General features: G+C 47.2%; 1 protein-coding gene across 1 annotated transcript; it reads right to left on the bottom strand.

Moving 5' to 3' along the window:
* Positions 1 to 775: 775 nt before the first annotated feature.
* On the bottom strand, positions 776 to 6,022 carry LOC141937293 (uncharacterized; the record flags this gene model as incomplete). The annotated part of the gene is made up of 2 exons (XM_074854883.1): positions 4,631 to 6,022; positions 776 to 1,816 (listed from the first exon to the last, which is right to left on the bottom strand). Coding segments are annotated over exons 1-2 (1,083 nt in total), but the record flags the coding sequence as incomplete, so codon positions are not given.
* Positions 6,023 to 20,515: the final 14,493 nt, after the last annotated feature.

Here is a 20,515-nt window from a genome sequence, read left to right as displayed (position 1 = left end):
GAGCCCCAGATTTTATGTTGTCCTGGAGAGCTTGCAGAGCACTGGGGAAAGGCAGGCAGAGAATTCCCTGCTAGCACCTTCTCTGTGCCTGGGAAGCAGAACTGTTCACATTGCTTGGCAGAATCGCTTTTGTGCAGAAAACAGTAACACTTGTTCAGAACGAAAGAAAGCACAGAGCCCCAGATTTTATGTTGTCCTGGAGAGCTTGCAGAGCACTGCGGAAAAGCAGGCAGAGAATTCCCTGCTAGCATGTCGCAGTTGAGACGGACACGACAAACATCAGATTGTGTGAAAGCGACCAAAATGGCTGCAAAAGCCCCTTTATTGCTCAAACAAGCTTTTTTATAACCTTCTTCAAAGTAGGTGTTCATACAGGATTGGTTTACTTTAGTAACTAACAGTTCACGATTGGGTGATAGTTTCTCGCCTGAATCGTCAGGACAGTTCTTCTTATCTTAGTTCTCTTATCTTGTTTCCATGGCACTTCTCGGGACTTTCTGGCCTCTCATGGATACACTGGAATGTCTTCAAGGTTAAATTCTTCTTCAGTTAGACTAGAGGCAGACCCGCTGCCTCCCCCGACAATTCCCCCTTTTTGTATTTGTGCTAGAAATATTGCAGAAACAGTCTTCTGCAGGGCCCTTTGCAGAAGACTGACAAGACATGGCAACATCAAAAGCACAGTCACAATTACCAAGATCATGACCCCCACAGTTTTGACCAGAGATATCAACCATCCAGAAAGTCCCCATCCTTTAAACATCCTTGTAAGCCAATCCAATCCGTCCTCTTCTGTTAGATGCCTCACACCATCCTTCAGCTGCTGTATACTTTTAAAAATAGATTCTGAGTGGTCAGACAAATTCATGCAACACATTCCTTCAAAATCTTCACATCCATGTCCTTGCGCTAAAAGCAAAAAGTCAATTGCAGCCCTGTTCTGTAAAGTAGCATGTCTAACACTATCAACATCAGTTAAAAGGCCACTTAAAGCTAAAGAAGTAGCATTAGTCTGTTTGCTAAGCCAACATCCCAACTTATTCAAAGTCGTTAAGGCATTTGCAACACCAACTCCTGGTGCCAATATGGAGGCCGTTATGATCTGGCCTGGATTCCAGAATTCAACGTTATCTCGACAAGAACTTTCAAACCGATGAACGGTCCTTGGGACTCGCTTATGTTTTCGAGTCATATTCAGAATCATTGACACATTTGGTGTTAATAACGTGAGACGTCCGAGGCTACACGGGCCTCCATTCAGTTTAGATGGGACGCCTCCCCAGGCACGATCTCCACAGATTAGAAACACACCAGGAGGTAATGCAAGAGGAACAGCAAAAGATCGTGAGATGTTAGTCGAAGTATAATTGCACCAAGCAGTTGAATTATGATAAGCAGCATTAGTTGCATTCACATTTTGCCCTCTCCGTGTGGTGTTATAGGAGTAATTAAAAAACACACAAGCATCCATTATAACAGAGCCTAGCAACTCTAGCTCTTGGGGTTCTTGCGTAACCTGTGGAAGGTGACTATATACACCATCCCAATTATCTGTACAATTTTTTGAAGAGTTGCAAAGAGAGAAAGCCTGAAGGGTTTGTGGGATTGGCCATGTGTCTACTGGCACTCCCACCAAACAGGTGGAGAATGGATTTTCCGGGTTCGCAGTAGAAAGGCACAAGGTTTCTTGATGTGTCATATTTGCCAAAGTTACCCAGATATTCTGCTTGGGTTGTGGAACTACCCATCCTTCAGCCTGATGCAGGTTCCAGCACAGGCCGAACACACCGAGCAGGAACCCAGCGAGGGCCGGCATCTGTAGAGACACAAGCATAACCCCTGCCCCAGGTTAATAATTCACATGGTCCACTCCACTGGCCAGTAATTAGATCTCTAACATGCACTTTGATGTCTTTTTGCAAATCCTGTTTTGAAAAAAGAGAAGAGAAATGCTGAAAAAGAGGAGGTAAAGAAGAATTATCCCCGTAATGGAGAAAGTTAAGAACATAAACTGCTTTATCTAAACATGCCTGTGGTGGTTCCCCAATCATTCCCCCTTTTTGTTTTTGAAGCTGCCGCTTCAACGTACTATGTGCACGCTCAACAATTGCTTGTCCTGTTGGGGAATGGGGAATTCCTGTAACATGAGTAACACCCCACAAATTAAAAAATGTTTGAACCTTCTGTGAAATGTATGCTGGGCCATTGTCCGTTTTTATTTGGCGTGGTACCCCAAGCATAGAGAAAGCCTTTTGGAAGTGTCGAATTACATCTTTTCCTGTCTCCCCGTTATGTGCTGTTGCTACTAAGGCATGAGAATAAGTATCAATGGAAACATGAACATACTTCTGTCGGCCAAATTCATTTATGTGAGTAACATCACTTTGCCAAATCTGTAAAGCCTGCATACCTCTGGGGTTAGTACCAAAATACACTGGTGTGTGAGTTCCTTGGCAGTCAGGGCAGGCGGCTACAATAGACCGAGCTTCCGCATGAGACAAGCCGAACTGCCGTCGTAAAGCTCGATATCCTTGGTGAAAAAATTGATGTGATAATACAGCTTGTTGCTTTATGTTAGGAACAGTATTAAGAGCCATAGCGGAAACAAGAGCATCCACTCTGGCATTACCTTCTGTATAAAATCCTGGTAAAGTGGTATGACTACGGATGTGCATGATAAAATAAGGTTCTGTCCGTAGTTGAATACTTTTCCAGAGTTCTAAAAGTACATCAAATAATAATTGATTGTCTGACATGGTCAAAACCACTTTGTCTAGTCTAGAAACTAAGTTAGCTACATATGCTGAGTCAGTTACAATATTTACAGGAACAGAAAAAATAGAAAAAACAACAGCCATTGCACGTAGCTCTACTACTTGTGGAGAACCATTTTGATATACTACTTTGTTGTTCCAGTTGTTGTTTTCATACCATACTACTGCTGCTTTACCTGTTTTTCCTGAGCCATCTGTAAAAACAGTAAGGCCGTTCACTGGTTCTGGGCGGCTTAAATTTTTTTGACCAAATGGTATTTCTCGAGCAAATTTCAGTAGCGGGTGTGACGGCAGGTGATATGACACCTGTCCTTGAAAACCCGCCATGGCTGCCTGTAGTTCATAATTATTTGCCAAGCACCATTCAAAATACCAATTTTGAACAGGTAAAACAATCTTAGCTGGGTCACGCCCTGTTAGTTCTGTACATCGTTTTCTGGCTTTTATGATTACATCAGCAATAAGCTCAAACAGTCCAGGAGCAGTTTTTCGTGGTCGGAATGACAGAAACATCCATTCTAGAATGTGCAGTGGGTCATCCCACTCAGAATTCCACTGCACCAAAGCACCAAATGGTACAGTTTTGTCAATTAGTACAAAGAGTTGCACCAATTGAGACAGATCTATTCGAGAAACAAATTTCTCGTGTATAGATCGTTCCACCATGTGAATTACCTTTAATGCTTCCTCAGTTAATACTCTGGGTTCTGTTGGATCATTGGAATTTTTTAATAATTCCAATAAAGGTTGCAGTTGTGAATTGGTCAGTCCGAGATAGGGTCTAATCCAATTCAGAGATCCCATTAACTTCTGTACATCATTAAGGGTTTTAACTTCAAGGTTAAGTTTCACAGGTTGAGGCATTACCTGCCTACCTGTGACTGTTAGTCCTAAATACTTCCAGGGTTCTACTTTCTGCACCTTTTCAGGGGCGATAACTAATCCATAGTGTTGTAATGAATTTCTAGTCACATTCTCCATGTCATTCAACTGCTCCTTGTTGTTTGATGCTAACAGGATGTCATCCATGTAATGGTAACAATAACTGGTAGGGAATCTTTCCCTTACAGGTGACAAAGCTTGTGCCACAAACCATTGACAAATTGTTGGTGAATTTTTCATGCCCTGCGGCAGAACTTTCCATTGATATCTTTTTGCAGGTTCTGCATGATTGACAGAAGGCACAGAGAATGCAAATTTTTCCCTGTCTTGACAAGCTAATGGTATTGTAAAAAAACAATCCTTGAGATCCATGACAATGATTTCCCAATCTTTAGGGATCATGGCCGGTGAAGGCATGCCTGGTTGTAGAGCCCCCATCGTGGCCATGACAGCATTGATCTGCCGCAGGTCATGCAAAAATCGCCATTTTCCTGATTTCTTTTTTATCACAAACACTGGAGTATTCCAGGGGCTCTGAGAGGGTTCAATGTGTCCAGCAGCTAGCTGTTCTGCCACCAATTCTTGCAGGGCCTTTAATTTCTCCATTGGTAGGGGCCACTGATCCACCCACACAGGGTTATTCGTTAACCAAGTTAAAACAAGCGTGGGTTGCCTAACACCCTGCAGCACAGTGGCCCCCGTTAAAAATCCGTAGTAATCTTCACCCCCCACTGTGACAAGCAATCTCTCCCCCATAGATTGAGGGGAGCTGCTGTCACATATGGTTTAACGACTGCTTGTTGGCCCTCAGGATTGGTGATCAGAATTGCCGTAGCTGCTGTTCTTGCTCGTGCGGAGCCTCCCAGCCCCACTACCCCTGTGTCCACATCCTCTGTTGGCCAGGTGGATGGCCACAGATAGTTAGAAATAATAGTCACATCGGCGCCCGTATCTAGGAGCCCCGCAAGCCTTACTGTAGTCGGTGAATGTCCATGATTTGACAGCGTGCACGTCATATGTGGTCGAGATGATGAGACAGTCTGAGACCAGCACACTTGAGGGGGTCCTGTAGAACCGAAGCCTCCATCGCCTCGCAGTCGCTGTTCTGCTTTTGGGACACAACTCAAAAAAGGAACAAGTTGAGCAAGACGAGTACCTTTTGGAATCGTAACAGGTGGATAAAGGGTCGAAACTAATGCACAAATTTGACCCGTAAAGTCAGCATCAATGACTCCCACATGCACGATTAATCCGTTTAAGGTGCTACTTGATCTTCCTATAAGTAACGCACTCAGTCCTCGTCCTATGGGACCCCTTGCCTCAAGAGGGACCTTAACAATGTCTTTTGTAACTATAGTTATTGTGTCGGCGGTGGATACATCCAACCCTGCTGAGCCAGTAGTTGCGGCTGATAGCTGCTCACAGAGGGGATTTGACCTGTTGTCTGGAGGGGATTTGATGTCCTCGCGCGCCCTCTCGCGCTCTTCTTGTGGTTTCCCTGTATCGGTTGCCCGTTAGCATGAAACTTGGAACGACATTGTTTCGCGAAATGTCCCGATTTCCCACATTTATTGCAATTAGTTCCTGGTGGGACAGTCATGGGCTGCTTGCCTGCCGACCTTCTGTTCGGGCAATTTACTTTCATATGACCGTCTTTACCACATCCAAAGCATTTTCCTGTATTTCGCATGTTCATGGCAGTAGCTAAAGCCGCCATTTTATGTTCCACTGTACCAACCTTTGAACATGCGGCCACCATGTCAGGAATAGAAGGATCTCCTGGTAAAGACTGTATTATCTTTTGGCAGTCCTCATTAGCATTATCCTTTGCTAGCTGTTTGCATAACATTTGTCTTAACGTTTCATCTTCTACCTGTTTCTCCAATGCAGCAGATATTTTTTCTACAAATTGCAAAAAGGGTTCTTTAGGACCTTGCCGGATAGCAATATACTTCTGTTTTGGAGCTGCCATTTCCATGGTTCGCTTTAATGCTGTAATCCCTATGTGTTGTGCCTGTTCAAGGACAATCGGAGGCCACGTAGCTTGCAGCTGAGGGTTACTAAATGGTCCCTCGCCAAGCAAGGCGTCTTCTCCGAGTCCTAACCTCGGATCGTCTTGTGGCAGTCGAGCATTATTTTGTGCAGCTGCTCGTGCCATCTGCCTCCAAGTAGATTGAAACACTTGTAATTGTACTGGCTGAAACAGCACTTGTGCGAGATGTGTAACATCATATGGACACAACAAATCTGTGCTGATTATTCGAATAAGTTGCATCACCTCAGGAGAATTGATTCCAAATTTCTGTGCTTTATTCTGCAAATCCTGCACCACCTTCCAACTGATCGGATTGTGCTCATCATGCTCATTTGTGCCTGCAACAGCTTTATAAACAGGGAATGCACCATAAGCCTCTGCTGCTATATCTACAGGCTTTGGACATGCCGGGGTTGGAGAGTATGGGCTGAGGCGTTCAACCAGATCCCAGTTGCCAGCCTCAGCAGCATACTTTCTAACTCCCTCCCAAAATCGATCAGGGGACCTTGGAATTACAGTTACTGTGGATGGAGGGAGAGTCCATGGCTGGGCTTTCTTCACCATGGGTTTATCTGTGATATGTAGAGTTTGTAAAGCCGTGGTTAAAGCTTCTTCTCCCTCACTTTCATTTTCGCTCTCGCTCTCTGGCTCTGTGTTACCCGCCCTATTTTCCTCCTCGGGGGGGGCTGATGGAATCACCCCTTCTGCTGCTGCGCCGCTAGGGGCCGCCGCTGCACCACTAGGTGGGGGGGGCTCCTCATCGCCCCGCAAAATATTTAATGGTGGAGGAGGAGGAGGTGGGCGAGGGCGCGATCTGCTTTTGCCCGTGAGGGGTTTCCTGCCTGCTATTCCTGAGGCTGAGGTATCCACTGCCTTTGTCCCTTTGCCACAGTCCTCCCCGTCATTGTCTTCAGGTCGAATGTCTGTTAGTTTCCCATCAGAGGCCTCACGCTCTATCTTCCATTCCTTTAAGGTTTCACTCAATAAGCGCCATGTGGTTGCCAACTCACATGCCTCTTTTTGTCCTTTAGAGACCTCATCCAATATTTTCAATCCTACTGCTTGCCATGCACTCACACTGAATGCAGTAACTGTTGTGGCTTCAAAGCCTTGCATCTTACTCCATAGCAAAATCTTTTTCAGGCTTTGTTCTGAGGTTTTAACCCCCTTTCTTTTTAATAGGGCTTTCCAGGTAGACAAAATTGTCTCCTCTTCCTTTGTTAATGACTGCCCCATAATTACAGTCCCGTTCCCGGTGGCTCACCTTTTTAGGTGTCGAAATTCAGGTCCGGACCAGGCAGATTCCCTCTGCTCTCAGCTACACCGGGCTCCGTCTCCGCGGCTCTTCCCGCCGCCGTTATAATTCTCCTTTAAATGACCACTTCGCTCTAATCACGTCGCTCTAATCAATCACGTCGCTCTAATTTATCACGTCGCTCTAATTTATCACGTCGCTCTAATTTATCACGTCGGGGTCACCATTTGTCGCAGTTGAGACGGACACGACAAACATCAGATTGTGTGAAAGCGACCAAAATGGCTGCAAAAGCCCCTTTATTGCTCAAACAAGCTTTTTTATAACCTTCTTCAAAGTAGGTGTTCATACAGGATTGGTTTACTTTAGTAACTAACAGTTCACGATTGGGTGATAGTTTCTCGCCTGAATCGTCAGGACAGTTCTTCTTATCTTAGTTCTCTAATCTTGTTTCCATGGCACTTCTCGGGACTTTCTGGCCTCTCATGGATACACTGGAATGTCTTCAAGGTTCAATTCTTCTTCAGTTAGACTAGAGGCAGACCCGCTGCCTCCCCCGACACTAGCACCTTCTCTGTGCCTGTTCACATTGCTTCGCAGAATCGCTTTTGTGCAGAAAACAGTAACACTTGTTCAGAACGAAAGAAAGCACAGAGCCCCAGATTTTATGTTGTCCTGGAGGGCTTGCAGAGCACTGGGGAAAGGCAGGCAGAGAATTCCCTGCTAGCACCTTCTCTGTGCCTGGGAGGCAGAAGTGTTCACATTGCTTGGCAGAATCACTTCTGTGCAGAAAACAGTAACACTTGTTCAGAACGAAAGAAAGCACAGAGCCCCAGATTTTATGTTGTCCTGGAGAGCTTGCAGAGCACTGGGGAAAAGCAGGCAGAGAATTCCCTGCTAGCACCTTCTCTGTGCCTGGGAAGCAGAACTGTTCACATTGCTTGGCAGAATCGCTTTTGTGCAGAAAACCGTAACACTTGTTCAGAACGAAAGAAAGCACAGAGCCCCAGATTTTATGTTGTCCTGGAGAGCTTGCAGAGCACTGGGGAAAGGCAGGCAGAGAATTCCCTGCTAGCACCTTCTCTGTGCCTGGGAAGCAGAACTGTTCACATTGCTTGGCAGAATCGCTTTTGTGCAGAAAACAGTAACACTTGTTCAGAACGAAAGAAAGCACAGAGCCCCAGATTTGCTGTTGTCCTGGAGAGCTTGCAGAGCACTGGGGAAAAGCAGGCAGAGAATTCCCTGCTAGCACCTTCTCTGTGCCTGGGAAGCAGAAGTGTTCACATTGCTTGGCAGAATCGGTTTTGTGCAGAAAACAGTAACACTTGTTCAGAACGAAAGAAAGCACAGAGCCCCAGATTTTATGTTGTCCTGGAGAGCTTGCAGAGCACTGGGGAAAAGCAGGCAGAGAATTCCCTGCTAGCACCTTCTCTGTGCCTGTTCACATTGCATGGCAGAATCGCTTTTGTGCAGAAAACAGTAACACTTGTTCAGAACGAAAGAAAGCACAGAGCCCCAGATTTTATGTTGTCCTGGAGAGCTTGCAGAGCACTGGAGAAAAACAGGCAGAGAATTCCCTGCTAGCACCTTCTCTGTGCCTGTTCACATTGCTTCGCAGAATCGCTTCTGTGCAGAAAACAGTAACACTTGTTCAGAACGAAAGAAAGCACAGAGCCCCAGATTTTATGTTGTCCTGGAGAGCTTGCAGAGCACTGGGGAAAGGCAGGCAGAGAATGCCCTGTTAGCACCTTCTCTGTGCCTGGGAAGCAGAAGGGTTCACATTGCTTGGCAGAATCGCTTTTGTGCAGAAAACAGTAACACTTGTTCAGAACGAAAGAAAGCACAGAGCCCCAGATTTGCTGTTGTCCTGGAGAGCTTGCAGAACACTGGGGAAAAGCAGGCAGAGAATTCCCTGCTAGCACCTTTTCTGTGCCTGTTCACATTGCTTCGCAGAATCGCTTTTGTGCAGAAAACAGTAACACTTGTTCAGAACGAAAGAAAGCACAGAGCCCCAGATTTTATGTTGTCCTGGAGAGCTTGCAGAGCACTGGGGAAAGGCAGGCAGAGAATTCCCTGCTAGCACCTTCTCTGTGCCTGTTCACATTGCTTCGCAGAATCGGTTTTGTGCAGAAAACAGTAACACTTGTTCAGAACGAAAGAAAGCACAGAGCCCCAGATTTTATGTTGTCCTGGAGAGCTTGCAGAGCACTGGGGAAAGGCAGGCAGAGAATTCCCTGCTAGCACCTTCTCTGTGCCTGGGAAGCAGAACTGTTCACATTGCTTGGCAGAATCGCTTTTGTGCAGAAAACAGTAACACTTGTTCAGAACGAAAGAAAGCACAGAGCCCCAGATTTTATGTTGTCCTGGAGAGCTTGCAGAGCACTGGGGAAAAGCAGGCAGAGAATTCCCTGCTAGCACCTTCTCTGTGCCTGTTCACATTGCTTCGCAGAATCGCTTTTGTGCAGAAAACAGTAACACTTGTTCAGAACGAAAGAAAGCACAGAGCCCCAGATTTTATGTTGTCCTGGAGAGCTTGCAGAGCACTGCGGAAAAGCAGGCAGAGAATTCCCTGCTAGCACCTTCTCTGTGCCTGTTCACATTGCTTCGCAGAATCGCTTTTGTGCAGAAAACAGTAACACTTGTTCAGAACGAAAGAAAGCACAGAGCCCCAGATTTTATGTTGTCCTGGAGGGCTTGCAGAGCACTGGGGAAAGGCAGGCAGAGAATTCCCTGCTAGCACCTTCTCTGTGCCTGGGAGGCAGAAGTGTTCACATTGCTTGGCAGAATCACTTCTGTGCAGAAAACAGTAACACTTGTTCAGAACGAAAGAAAGCACAGAGCCCCAGATTTTATGTTGTCCTGGAGAGCTTGCAGAGCACTGGGGAAAAGCAGGCAGAGAATTCCCTGCTAGCACCTTCTCTGTGCCTGGGAAGCAGAACTGTTCACATTGCTTGGCAGAATCGCTTTTGTGCAGAAAACCGTAACACTTGTTCAGAACGAAAGAAAGCACAGAGCCCCAGATTTTATGTTGTCCTGGAGAGCTTGCAGAGCACTGGGGAAAGGCAGGCAGAGAATTCCCTGCTAGCACCTTCTCTGTGCCTGGGAAGCAGAAATGTTCACATTGCTTGGCAGAATCGGTTTTGTGCAGAAAACAGTAACACTTGTTCAGAACGAAAGAAAGCACAGAGCCCCAGATTTGCTGTTGTCCTGGAGAGCTTGCAGAGCACTGCGGAAAAGCAGGCAGAGAATTCCCTGCTAGCACCTTCTCTGTGCCTGTTCACATTGCTTGGCAGAATTGCTTTTGTGCAGAAAACAGTAACACTTGTTCAGAACGAAAGAAAGCACAGAGCCCCAGATTTTATGTTGTCCTGGAGAGCTTGCAGAGCACTGGGGAAAGGCAGGCAGAGAATTCCCTGCTAGCACCTTCTCTGTGCCTGGGAAGCAGAAGTGTTCACATTCCTTCGCAGAATCGCTTTTGTGCAGAAAACAGTAACACTTGTTCAGAACGAAAGAAAGCACAGAGCCCCAGATTTGCTGTTGTCCTGGAGAGCTTCCAGAACACTGGGGAAAAGCAGGCAGAGAATTCCCTGCTAGCACCTTCTCTGTGCCTGTTCACATTGCTTCGCATAATCGCTTTTGTGCAGAAAACAGTAACACTTGTTCAGAACGAAAGAAAGCACAGAGCCCCAGATTTTATGTTGTCCTGGAGAGCTTGCAGAGCACTGGGGAAAAGCAGGCAGAGAATTCCCTGATAGCACCTTCTCTGTGCCTGTTCACATTCCTTCGCAGAATCGCTTTTGTGCAGAAAACAGTAACACTTGTTCAGAACGAAAGAAAGCACAGAGCCCCAGATTTTATGTTGTCCTGGAGAGCTTGCAGAGCACTGGGGAAAAGCAGGCAGAGAATTCCCTGCTAGCACCTTCTCTGTGCCTGTTCACATTGCTTGGCAGAATCGCTTTTGTGCAGAAAACAGTAACACTTGTTCAGAACGAAAGAAAGCACAGAGCCCCAGATTTTATGTTGTCCTGGAGAGCTTGCAGAGCACTGGGGAAAGGCAGGCAGAGAATGCCCTGTTAGCACCTTCTCTGTGCCTGGGAAGCAGAAGGGTTCACATTGCTTCGCAGAATCGCTTTTGTGCAGAAAACAGTAACACTTGTTCAGAACGAAAGAAAGCACAGAGCCCCAGATTTGCTGTTGTCCTGGAGAGCTTGCAGAACACTGGGGAAAAGCAGGCAGAGAATTCCCTGCTAGCACCTTTTCTGTGCCTGTTCACATTGCTTGGCAGAATCGCTTTTGTGCAGAAAACAGTAACACTTGTTCAGAACGAAAGAAAGCACAGAGCCCCAGATTTTATGTTGTCCTGGAGAGCTTGCAGAGCACTGGGGAAAGGCAGGCAGAGAATTCCCTGCTAGCACCTTCTCTGTGCCTGGGAAGCAGAACTGTTCACATTGCTTGGCAGAATCGCTTTTGTGCAGAAAACAGTAACACTTGTTCAGAACGAAAGAAAGCACAGAGCCCCAGATTTTATGTTGTCCTGGAGAGCTTGCAGAGCACTGGGGAAAGGCAGGCAGAGAATTCCCTGCTAGCACCTTCTCTGTGCCTGTTCACATTGCTTCGCAGAATCGCTTTTGTGCAGAAAACAGTAACACTTGTTCAGAACGAAAGAAAGCACAGAGCCCCAGATTTTATGTTGTCCTGGAGAGCTTGCAGAGCACTGCGGAAAAGCAGGCAGAGAATTCCCTGCTAGCACCTTCTCTGTGCCTGGGAGGCAGAAGTGTTCACATTGCTTTGCAGAATCAGTTTTGTGCAGAAAACAGTAACACTTGTTCAGAACGAAAGAAAGCACAGAGCCCCAGATTTTATGTTGTCCTGGAGAGCTTGCAGAGCACTGCGGAAAAGCAGGCAGAGAATTCCCTGCTAGCACCTTCTCTGTGCCTGGGAGGCAGAAGTGTTCACATTGCTTGGCAGAATCGCTTCTGTGCAGAAAACAGTAACACTTGTTCAGAACGAAAGAAAGCACAGAGCCCCAGATTTTATGTTGTCCTGGAGAGCTTGCAGAGCACTGCGGAAAAGCAGGCAGAGAATTCCCTGCTAGCACCTTCTCTGTGCCTGGGAAGCAGAACTGTTCACATTGCTTGGCAGAATCGCTTTTGTGCAGAAAACACTAACACTTGTTCAGAACGAAAGAAAGCACAGAGCCCCAGATTTTATGTTGTCCTGGAGAGCTTGCAGAGCACTGGGGAAAGGCAGGCAGAGAATTCCCTGCTAGCACCTTCTCTGTGCCTGGGAAGCAGAAGTGTTCACATTGCTTGGCAGAATCGCTTTTGTGCAGAAAACAGTAACACTTGTTCAGAACGAAAGAAAGCACAGAGCCCCAGATTTTATGTTGTCCTGGAGAGCTTGCAGAGCACTGGAGAAAAGCAGGCAGAGAATTCCCTGATAGCACCTTCTCTGTGCCTGTTCACATTGCTTCGCAGAATCGCTTTTGTGCAGAAAACAGTAACACTTGTTCAGCACGAAAGAAAGCACAGAGCCCCAGATTTTATGTTGTCCTGGAGAGCTTGCAGAGCACTGGGGAAAGGCAGGCAGAGAATGCCCTGTTAGCACCTTCTCTGTGCCTGGGAAGCAGAAGGGTTCACATTCCTTCGCAGAATCGCTTTTGTGCAGAAAACAGTAACACTTGTTCAGAACAAAAGAAAGCACAGAGCCCCAGATTTGCTGTTGTCCTGGAGAGCTTGCAGAACACTGGGGAAAAGCAGGCAGAGAATTCCCTGCTAGCACCTTTTCTGTGCCTGTTCACATTGCTTCGCAGAATCACTTTTGTGCAGAAAACAGTAACACTTGTTCAGAACGAAAGAAAGCACAGAGCCCCAGATTTTATGTTGTCCTGGAGAGCTTGCAGAGCACTGGGGAAAAGCAGGCAGAGAATTCCCTGATAGCACCTTCTCTGTGCCTGTTCACATTGCTTCGCATAATCGCTTTTGTGCAGAAAACAGTAACACTTGTTCAGAACGAAAGAAAGCACAGAGCCCCAGATTTTATGTTGTCCTGGAGAGCTTGCAGAGCACTGGGGAAAAGCAGGCAGAGAATTCCCTGATAGCACCTTCTCTGTGCCTGTTCACATTCCTTCGCAGAATCGCTTTTGTGCAGAAAACAGTAACACTTGTTCAGAACGAAAGAAAGCACAGAGCCCCAGATTTTATGTTGTCCTGGAGAGCTTGCAGAGCACTGGGGAAAAGCAGGCAGAGAATTCCCTGCTAGCACCTTCTCTGTGCCTGTTCACATTGCTTGGCAGAATCGCTTTTGTGCAGAAAACAGTAACACTTGTTCAGAACGAAAGAAAGCACAGAGCCCCAGATTTTATGTTGTCCTGGAGAGCTTGCAGAGCACTGGGGAAAGGCAGGCAGAGAATGCCCTGTTAGCACCTTCTCTGTGCCTGGGAAGCAGAAGGGTTCACATTGCTTCGCAGAATCGCTTTTGTGCAGAAAACAGTAACACTTGTTCAGAACGAAAGAAAGCACAGAGCCCCAGATTTGCTGTTGTCCTGGAGAGCTTGCAGAACACTGGGGAAAAGCAGGCAGAGAATTCCCTGCTAGCACCTTTTCTGTGCCTGTTCACATTGCTTGGCAGAATCGCTTTTGTGCAGAAAACAGTAACACTTGTTCAGAACGAAAGAAAGCACAGAGCCCCAGATTTTATGTTGTCCTGGAGAGCTTGCAGAGCACTGGGGAAAGGCAGGCAGAGAATTCCCTGCTAGCACCTTCTCTGTGCCTGGGAAGCAGAACTGTTCACATTGCTTGGCAGAATCGCTTTTGTGCAGAAAACAGTAACACTTGTTCAGAACGAAAGAAAGCACAGAGCCCCAGATTTTATGTTGTCCTGGAGAGCTTGCAGAGCACTGGGGAAAGGCAGGCAGAGAATTCCCTGCTAGCACCTTCTCTGTGCCTGTTCACATTGCTTCGCAGAATCGCTTTTGTGCAGAAAACAGTAACACTTGTTCAGAACGAAAGAAAGCACAGAGCCCCAGATTTTATGTTGTCCTGGAGAGCTTGCAGAGCACTGCGGAAAAGCAGGCAGAGAATTCCCTGCTAGCACCTTCTCTGTGCCTGGGAGGCAGAAGTGTTCACATTGCTTGGCAGAATCACTTCTGTGCAGAAAACAGTAACACTTGTTCAGAACGAAAGAAAGCACAGAGCCCCAGATTTTATGTTGTCCTGGAGAGCTTGCAGAGCACTGCGGAAAAGCAGGCAGAGAATTCCCTGCTAGCACCTTCTCTGTGCCTGGGAGGCAGAAGTGTTCACATTGCTTGGCAGAATCGCTTCTGTGCAGAAAACAGTAACACTTGTTCAGAACGAAAGAAAGCACAGAGCCCCAGATTTTATGTTGTCCTGGAGAGCTTGCAGAGCACTGCGGAAAAGCAGGCAGAGAATTCCCTGCTAGCACCTTCTCTGTGCCTGGGAAGCAGAACTGTTCACATTGCTTGGCAGAATCGCTTTTGTGCAGAAAACACTAACACTTGTTCAGAACGAAAGAAAGCACAGAGCCCCAGATTTTATGTTGTCCTGGAGAGCTTGCAGAGCACTGGGGAAAGGCAGGCAGAGAATTCCCTGCTAGCACCTTCTCTGTGCCTGGGAAGCAGAAGTGTTCACATTGCTTGGCAGAATCGCTTTTGTGCAGAAAACAGTAACACTTGTTCAGAACGAAAGAAAGCACAGAGCCCCAGATTTTATGTTGTCCTGGAGAGCTTGCAGAGCACTGGAGAAAAGCAGGCAGAGAATTCCCTGATAGCACCTTCTCTGTGCCTGTTCACATTGCTTGGCAGAATCGCTTTTGTGCAGAAAACAGTAACACTTGTTCAGCACGAAAGAAAGCACAGAGCCCCAGATTTTATGTTGTCCTGGAGAGCTTGCAGAGCACTGGGGAAAGGCAGGCAGAGAATGCCCTGTTAGCACCTTCTCTGTGCCTGGGAAGCAGAAGGGTTCACATTCCTTCGCAGAATCGCTTTTGTGCAGAAAACAGTAACACTTGTTCAGAACGAAAGAAAGCACAGAGCCCCAGATTTGCTGTTGTCCTGGAGAGCTTGCAGAACACTGGGGAAAAGCAGGCAGAGAATTCCCTGCTAGCACCTTTTCTGTGCCTGTTCACATTGCTTCGCAGAATCGCTTTTGTGCAGAAAACAGTAACACTTGTTCAGAACGAAAGAAAGCACAGAGCCCCAGATTTTATGTTGTCCTGGAGAGCTTGCAGAGCACTGGGGAAAAGCAGGCAGAGAATTCCCTGATAGCACCTTCTCTGTGCCTGTTCACATTGCTTCGCATAATCGCTTTTGTGCAGAAAACAGTAACACTTGTTCAGAACGAAAGAAAGCACAGAGCCCCAGATTTTATGTTGTCCTGGAGGGCTTGCAGAGCACTGGGGAAAGGCAGGCAGAGAATTCCCTGCTAGCACCTTCTCTGTGCCTGGGAGGCAGAAGTGTTCACATTGCTTGGCAGAATCACTTCTGTGCAGAAAACAGTAACACTTGTTCAGAACGAAAGAAAGCACAGAGCCCCAGATTTTATGTTGTCCTGGAGAGCTTGCAGAGCACTGCGGAAAAGCAGGCAGAGAATTCCCTGCTAGCACCTTCTCTGTGCCTGGGAAGCAGAACTGTTCACATTGCTTGGCAGAATCGCTTTTGTGCAGAAAACAGTAACACTTGTTCAGAACGAAAGAAAGCACAGAGCCCCAGATTTTATGTTGTCCTGGAGAGCTTGCAGAGCACTGGGGAAAGGCAGGCAGAGAATTCCCTGCTAGCACCTTCTCTGTGCCTGGGAAGCAGAACTGTTCACATTGCTTGGCAGAATCGCTTTTGTGCAGAAAACAGTAACACTTGTTCAGAACGAAAGAAAGCACAGAGCCCCAGATTTTATGTTGTCCTGGAGAGCTTGAAGAGCACTGGGGAAAAGCAGGCAGAGAATTCCCTGCTAGCACCTTTTCTGTGCCTGTTCACATTGCATGGCAGAATCGCTTTTGTGCAGAAAACAGTAACACTTGTTCAGAACGAAAGAAAGCACAGAGCCCCAGATTTTATGTTGTCCTGGAGAGCTTGCAGAGCACTGGGGAAAGGCAGGCAGAGAATGCCCTGTTAGCACCTTCTCTGTGCCTGGGAAGCAGAAGGGTTCACATTCCTTCGCAGAATCGCTTTTGTGCAGAAAACAGTAACACTTGTTCAGAACGAAAGAAAGCACAGAGCCCCAGATTTGCTGTTGTCCTGGAGAGCTTGCAGAACACTGGGGAAAAGCAGGCAGAGAATTCCCTGCTAGCACCTTTTCTATGCCTGTTCACATTGCTTCGCATAATCGCTTTTGTGCAGAAAACAGTAACACTTGTTCAGAACGAAAGAAAGCACAGAGCCCCAGATTTTATGTTGTCCTGGAGAGCTTGCAGAGCACTGGGGAAAAGCAGGCAGAGAATTCCCTGATAGCACCTTCTCTGTGCCTGTTCACATTGCTTCGCATAATCGCTTTTGTGCAGAAAACAGTAACACTTGTTCAGAACGAAAGAAAGCACAGAGCCCCAGATTTGCTGTTGTCCTGGAGAGCTTGCAGAGCACTGGGGAAAGGCAGGCAGAGAATTCCCTGCTAGCACCTTCTCTGTGCCTGGGAAGCAGAACTGTTCACATTGCTTGGCAGAATCGCTTTTGTGCAGAAAACAGTAACACTTGTTCAGAACGAAAGAAAGCACAGAGCCCCAGATTTTATGTTGTCCTGGAGAGCTTGCAGAGCACTGGGGAAAGGCAGGCAGAGAATTCCCTGCTAGCACCTTCTCTGTGCCTGTTCACATTGCTGCGCAGAATCGCTTTTGTGCAGAAAACAGTAACACTTGTTCAGAACGAAAGAAAGCACAGAGCCCCAGATTTTATGTTGTCCTGGAGAGCTTGCAGAGCACTGCGGAAAAGCAGGCAGAGAATTCCCTGCTAGCACCTTCTCTGTGCCTGGGAAGCAGAAGTGTTCACATTGCTTGGCAGAATCGCTTTTGTGCAGAAAACCGTAACACTTGTTCAGAACGAAAGAAAGCACAGAGCCCCAGATTTTATGTTGTCCTGGAGAGCTTGCAGAGCACTGGGGAAAGGCAGGCAGAGAATTCCCTGCTAGCACCTTCTCTGTGCCTGGGAAGCATAACTGTTCACATTGCTTGGCAGAATCGGTTTTGTGCAGAAAACAGTAACACTTGTTCAGAACGAAAGAAAGCACAGAGCCCCAGATTTGCTGTTGTCCTGGAGAGCTTGCAGAGTACTGGGGAAAGGCAGGCAGAGAATTCCCTGCTAGCACCTTCTCTGTGCCTGGGAAGCAGAAGTGTTCACATTGCTTGGCAGAATCAGTTTTGTGCAGAAAACAGTAACACTTGTTCAGAACGAAAGAAAGCACAGAGCCCCAGGTTTGCTGTTGTCCTGGAGAGCTTGCAGAGCACTGGGGAAAAGCAGGCAGAGAATTCCCTGCTAGCACCTTCTCTGTGCCTGTTCACATTGCTTCGCAGAATCGCTTTTGTGCAGAAAACAGTAACACTTGTTCAGAACGAAAGAAAGCACAGAGCCCCAGATTTTATGTTGTCCTGGAGAGCTTGCAGAGCACTGGGGAAAGGCAGGCAGAGAATTCCCTGCTAGCACCTTCTCTGTGCCTGGGAAGCAGAACTGTTCACATTGCTTGGCAGAATCGCTTTTGTGCAGAAAACAGTAACACTTGTTCAGAACGAAAGAAAGCACAGAGCCCCAGATTTTATGTTGTCCTGGAGAGCTTGCAGAGCACTGGGGAAAGGCAGGCAGAGAATTCCATGCTAGCACCTTCTCTGTGCCTGGGAAGCAGAAGTGTTCACATTGCTTGGCAGAATCGCTTTTGTGCAGAAAACAGTAACACTTGTTCAGAACGAAAGAAAGCACAGAGCCCCAGATTTTATGTTGTCCTGGAGAGCTTGAAGAGCACTGGGGAAAAGCAGGCAGAGAATTCCCTGCTAGCACCTTTTCTGTGCCTGTTCACATTGCATGGCAGAATCGCTTTTGTGCAGAAAACAGTAACACTTGTTCAGAACGAAAGAAAGCACAGAGCCCCAGATTTTATGTTGTCCTGGAGAGCTTGCAGAGCACTGGGGAAAGGCAGGCAGAGAATGCCCTGTTAGCACCTTCTCTGTGCCTGGGAAGCAGAAGGGTTCACATTCCTTCGCAGAATCGCTTTTGTGCAGAAAACAGTAACACTTGTTCAGAACGAAAGAAAGCACAGAGCCCCAGATTTGCTGTTGTCCTGGAGAGCTTGCAGAACACTGGGGAAAAGCAGGCAGAGAATTCCCTGCTAGCACCTTTTCTATGCCTGTTCACATTGCTTCGCATAATCGCTTTTGTGCAGAAAACAGTAACACTTGTTCAGAACGAAAGAAAGCACAGAGCCCCAGATTTTATGTTGTCCTGGAGAGCTTGCAGAGCACTGGGGAAAAGCAGGCAGAGAATTCCCTGATAGCACCTTCTCTGTGCCTGTTCACATTGCTTCGCATAATCGCTTTTGTGCAGAAAACAGTAACACTTGTTCAGAACGAAAGAAAGCACAGAGCCCCAGATTTGCTGTTGTCCTGGAGAGCTTGCAGAGCACTGGGGAAAGGCAGGCAGAGAATTCCCTGCTAGCACCTTCTCTGTGCCTGGGAAGCAGAACTGTTCACATTGCTTGGCAGAATCGCTTTTGTGCAGAAAACAGTAACACTTGTTCAGAACGAAAGAAAGCACAGAGCCCCAGATTTTATGTTGTCCTGGAGAGCTTGCAGAGCACTGGGGAAAGGCAGGCAGAGAATTCCCTGCTAGCACCTTCTCTGTGCCTGTTCACATTGCTTCGCAGAATCGCTTTTGTGCAGAAAACAGTAACACTTGTTCAGAACGAAAGAAAGCACAGAGCCCCAGATTTTATGTTGTCCTGGAGAGCTTGCAGAGCACTGCGGAAAAGCAGGCAGAGAATTCCCTGCTAGCACCTTCTCTGTGCCTGTTCACATTGCTGCGCAGAATCGCTTTTGTGCAGAAAACAGTAACACTTGTTCAGAACGAAAGAAAGCACAGAGCCCCAGATTTTATGTTGTCCTGGAGAGCTTGCAGAGCACTGCGGAAAAGCAGGCAGAGAATTCCCTGCTAGCACCTTCTCTGTGCCTGGGAAGCAGAAGTGTTCACATTGCTTGGCAGAATCGCTTTTGTGCAGAAAACCGTAACACTTGTTCAGAACGAAAGAAAGCACAGAGCCCCAGATTTTATGTTGTCCTGGAGAGCTTGCAGAGCACTGGGGAAAGGCAGGCAGAGAATTCCCTGCTAGCACCTTCTCTGTGCCTGGGAAGCATAACTGTTCACATTGCTTGGCAGAATCGGTTTTGTGCAGAAAACAGTAACACTTGTTCAGAACGAAAGAAAGCACAGAGCCCCAGATTTGCTGTTGTCCTGGAGAGCTTGCAGAGCACTGGGGAAAGGCAGGCAGAGAATTCCCTGCTAGCACCTTCTCTGTGCCTGGGAAGCAGAAGTGTTCACATTGCTTGGCAGAATCAGTTTTGTGCAGAAAACAGTAACACTTGTTCAGAACGAAAGAAAGCACAGAGCCCCAGGTTTGCTGTTGTCCTGGAGAGCTTGCAGAGCACTGGGGAAAAGCAGGCAGAGAATTCCCTGCTAGCACCTTCTCTGTGCCTGTTCACATTGCTTCGCAGAATCGCTTTTGTGCAGAAAACAGTAACACTTGTTCAGAACGAAAGAAAGCACAGAGCCCCAGATTTGCTGTTGTCCTGGAGAGCTTGCAGACCAGTGGGGAAAGGCAGGCAGAGAATTCCCTGCTAGCACCTTCTCTGTGCCTGGGAAGCAGAAGTGTTCACATTCCTTCGCAGAATCGCTTTTGTGCAGAAAACAGTAACACTTGTTCAGAACGAAAGAAAGCACAGAGCCTCAGATTTGCTGTTGTCCTGGAGAGCTTGCAGAGCACTGGGGAAAAGCAGGCAGAGAATTCCCTGATAGCACCTTTTCTGTGCCTGTTCACATTCCTTCGCAGAATCGGTTTTGTGCAGAAAACAGTAACACTTGTTCAGAACGAAAGAAAGCACAGAGCCCCAGATTTTATGTTGTCCTGGAGAGCTTGCAGAGCACTGGGGAAAGGCAGGCAGAGAATTCCCTGCTAGCACCTTCTCTGTGCCTGGGAAGCAGAAGTGTTCACATTGCTTCGCAGAATCGCTTTTGTGCAGAAAACAGTAACACTTGTTCAGAACGAAACAAAGCACAGAGCCCCAGATTTTATGTTGTCCTGGAGAGCTTGCAGAGCACTGGGGAAAGGCAGGCAGAGAATTCCCTGCTAGCACCTTCTCTGTGCCTGGGAAGCAGAAATGTTCACATTGCTTCGCAGAATCGCTTTTGTGCAGAAAACAGTAACACTTGTTCAGAACGAAAGAAAGCACAGAGCCCCAGATTTTATGTTGTCCTGGAGAGCTTGCAGAGCACTGGGGAAAGGCAGGCAGAGAATTCCATGCTAGCACCTTCTCTGTGCCTGGGAAGCAGAAGTGTTCACATTGCTTGGCAGAATCGGTTTTGTG

This window comes from Strix uralensis, chromosome 39, assembly GCF_047716275.1.
Source record: "Strix uralensis isolate ZFMK-TIS-50842 chromosome 39, bStrUra1, whole genome shotgun sequence".
Lineage (NCBI taxonomy): Eukaryota > Metazoa > Chordata > Aves > Strigiformes > Strigidae > Strix > Strix uralensis.
This window is presented reverse-complemented; position numbering and strand designations above follow the sequence as displayed.